At 47.7% G+C, this 3,408-nt stretch overlaps 1 protein-coding gene across 1 annotated transcript in view; it reads right to left on the bottom strand.

Annotated features, from left to right (window-relative positions):
• The window catches only part of KCTD2 (potassium channel tetramerization domain containing 2), a 27,945-nt gene that overhangs the window by 10,584 nt on the left and 13,953 nt on the right, over positions 1-3,408 (bottom strand). The window contains exon 4 of the mRNA XM_011964515.1: positions 2,138-2,229. Coding sequence (XP_011819905.1) covers positions 2,138-2,229 — 92 coding nt within the window. The remainder of the gene's footprint in view (positions 1-2,137; positions 2,230-3,408) is intronic.

Genomic DNA, 3,408 nt, shown 5'->3' with positions numbered 1-3,408 from the left:
AAAAGAAAAAAGAAGAAAAAAGAGTAATTTTCCTGCCATTAAGAAGGAAAATTCTGTGCCGCAATAGATTATATCTAAAGCATCTACCACCAGTATCTGATGGGAAAAGAGGCAATTATGCTACAAGACAGGTAGTCACGGTGGAGCACGACTCTGCCCTCTTACTGTTAACTCTGTAGTCGCAGTTTCTTAAAACAGTTTAATCGCATGAAAGAGAGGATCTATTTTCCTGCTAGACTTTAAGCTGCTGCTTCTGTTTTTTTTGAGACGGAGTCTCTCTCGTTGAACAGGCTGGAGAGCAGTGGCGCAATCTCGGCTCACTGGAAGCTCCGCCTCCCGGGTTCAAGCGATTCTCATGCCTCAGCCTCCCAAGTAGCTGGGACTACGGGCGCCCGCCACCCACGCCCAGCTAATTTTTTTGTATTTTTAGTAGAGACAGGGTTTCACCGTGTTAGCCAGGATGGTCTTGATCTTCTGACCTCGTGATCTGCCCATCTCGGCCTCCCAAAGTGTTGGGATTACAGGCGTGAGCCACCACGCCCGGCCAACTTCAAGCTTCTTAAGGGCAAGGACTTTCAATTACTTACAGGATCCCAAGGGTCAAATAGAAGCTATTATGGCCATTTAAACACATGAAAAACATATGATGAATGGCAGGATATGAAATAGATGTGCCCTAACATCTTTCTTTCCTCTAACTAGGTGGGCAAATTCCCTTTCACTCTTGTTACTATATCTGAGTTAATATGAGAATCAAGGCGAGGTGCAGTAGCTCACACCTGTAATTCCAGAACTTTGGAAGGATGAGGTGGGCGGATTGCTTGAGTTCAGGAGTTTGAGACTAGCCTGGCCAACAAGGCTTGTTTCTACCCAAAACGTAAAAAAATAGCCAGGTGTGGTGGCTTGCACCTATAGTCCCAGCTACTTGGGAGGCTGAGGTAGGAAAATCACCTGAGCCTGGGAAGCCAAGGCTGTAGTGAGCTTTGATCATTCCACTGTACTCCAACCTGGGCAATGGGAGTGAGACCTTGTCCCCCCCCCCCACCCGCCATCATAAAGAGCAGCTTGATATCATGTTCTTAGAAGCATGGTTCAGGCTGGGCGCAGTGGCTCACTCCTGTAATCCCAGCACTTCGGGAGGCCGAGGTGGGTGGATCATGAGGTCAGGAGATCAACACCATCCTGACACGGTGAAACCCCGTCTCTACTAAAAACACAAAAAAATTAGCCGGGCATGGTGGCAGGAGCCTGTAGTCCCAGCTACTCAGGAGGCTGAAGCAGGAGATGGCGTGAACCCAGGAGGCGGAGCTTGCAGTGAGCCAAGATTGCCCCCCGGTGGACAGAGTGAGACTCTGTCTCAAAAAACACAAAACAAAACAAAAAACCATGGTTCACAAGCAGCTGCTAAAGCCTACCCCATGAGACTGGTTTCAAGTGGCTCACAGGAGCCGTATGTGACTCAATCACATGCTAAAGGCTCATATCCATAAAGAGCGGCCAAGCCGGGCATGGTGGCTCAAGCCTGTAATCCCAGGTGGATCACCTGAGGTCAGGAGTTCCAGACCAGCCCAACCAACATGGTGAAATCCCGTCTCTACTAAAAAAAAAAAAATACAAAAATTAGCCGCATGTGGTGGCCAGCGCCTGTAATCCCAGCTACATGGAAGGCTGAGGCAGGAGAATTGCTTGAACCTGGGTGGTGGAAGTTGCAGTGAGCCAAGATCGCACCACTACACTCCAGCCTGGGAGACAGCGAGACTCTGTCTCCAAAAAAAAAAAAAAAAAAAAAAAAGAGCAGCTAACAGGTGGAACCAAGACCTCTATGGTTTTTAAAAGGGAGACATACTCGGGCAGAGAGAACAGGTTTTGGACCTAAAGTGCCCTGGGCGCCTCCTCCTGCCATCTGGTGAGCAGCAACAATCTTCTCATTCTATTGGGACATATGCCTATTCTGTTTTCTTTGTGGTTTCTTCTTGTTTTCTCCTGTGCAGTATTGCTGAGTGTGCATTCCCTGTGCTGCAAACAGTGCTCCACACAGACCTCCAGCTCTAAGGGGAAAGGCATCCTTTTCAAATCACAGACCGACTGACAGAAGCCCACTTGAGACATCCCTCCTTAACAGTTCCAAACACATTACTTGTGAAGTTCTGTTCTCATTGTCCCGTATCCTTTCCTTAACCAGCCGCACAAGGGACGCGATGTTGTAAAACTCCGCTTCCTCCAGCACACCTGGAACAAGGACCAAACTGCAGTCAGATAGGTGCGAGAGTTTGCCAGAAAAACACCAAGGCGAGGCTGAAGGTTACATGCTTGCTAAATACTGCTTATTTATCTATTTACTTATTTTTTCAGATGGAGTCTTACTCTGTCACCCAGGCTGGAGTTCAGTGGTGCATCTTGGCTCACAGCAACCTCTGTCTCCTGGGTTCAAATGGTTCTCTTGCCTCAGTCTCCCGAGTAGCTGGGACTACAGGCATGCACCACTACGCCCGGCTAATGTTTGTATTTTTTTCCCCCTGCGGGAGACAGAGTTTCACTCTTGTTGCCCAGGTTGGAGTGCAATGGCATGATCTTGGCTCACTGCAACCTCCATCTGCTGGGTTCAAGCGATTCTCCTGCCTCAGCCTCCCGAGTAGCTGGGATTACAGGTGCCTGCCACCACGTCAGGCTAATTTTTTGTATTTTTAGTAGAGACAGGATTTCATCATGTTGGCCGGGCTGGTCTTGAACTCCTGACCTCAGGTGATCCATCTGCCTCGGCCTCCCAAAGTGCTGGGATTACAGGCGTGAGTCACCGCACCTGGCCAATTTTTTTATTTTTAGGAGAGACGAGGTTTTGCCATGTTGGCCAGGCTGGTCTCGAACTCCTGACCTCAAGTGACCTGCCCACCTTAGCCTTCTAAGTGTTGGGATTACAGGCATGAGCCACAGATCCTGGCCTAAAAACTGCATTATTTAAATGCAAATCTAATCTCTCTCCTTCTGCTAGGAAATATCTCTTTGCTATTTTCGGTAAACTCATGACCTTTTCTCCAACACAAATTAGTCAAACACCAGGGTATGTTCTGCTCACTCCATTTCAACCCTCCTTTCCCTACCTGGCACCTGCCCATTAGCTGTAGGACACTTTTCCCATATGTCACCTAGTTCCTGGAACTAGTCACATTGACAACTCCTGAAGTTGGTATTTTTGTCCAATTTGCCCTCAAAAGGACTGGGGGTGGGGGTGGAAGTGCATGTACAAATTTATGTGGGCCAAAATTAATAGGATGCTAATCATTTGAACGATGTAAGAGGCAACAACTGAAAGACTTGCATGCTAAATGAACTCAAAGACCTTAGGACAACAATGAGATGTGTGATCCTATAGGAACAAATTTGCTATAAAGGCCATTATTAGGACAATTG

This window comes from Mandrillus leucophaeus, unplaced genomic scaffold (genome assembly GCF_000951045.1).
Source record: "Mandrillus leucophaeus isolate KB7577 unplaced genomic scaffold, Mleu.le_1.0 Scaffold1, whole genome shotgun sequence".
In the NCBI taxonomy this organism is placed as follows: domain Eukaryota; kingdom Metazoa; phylum Chordata; class Mammalia; order Primates; family Cercopithecidae; genus Mandrillus; species Mandrillus leucophaeus.
This window is presented reverse-complemented; position numbering and strand designations above follow the sequence as displayed.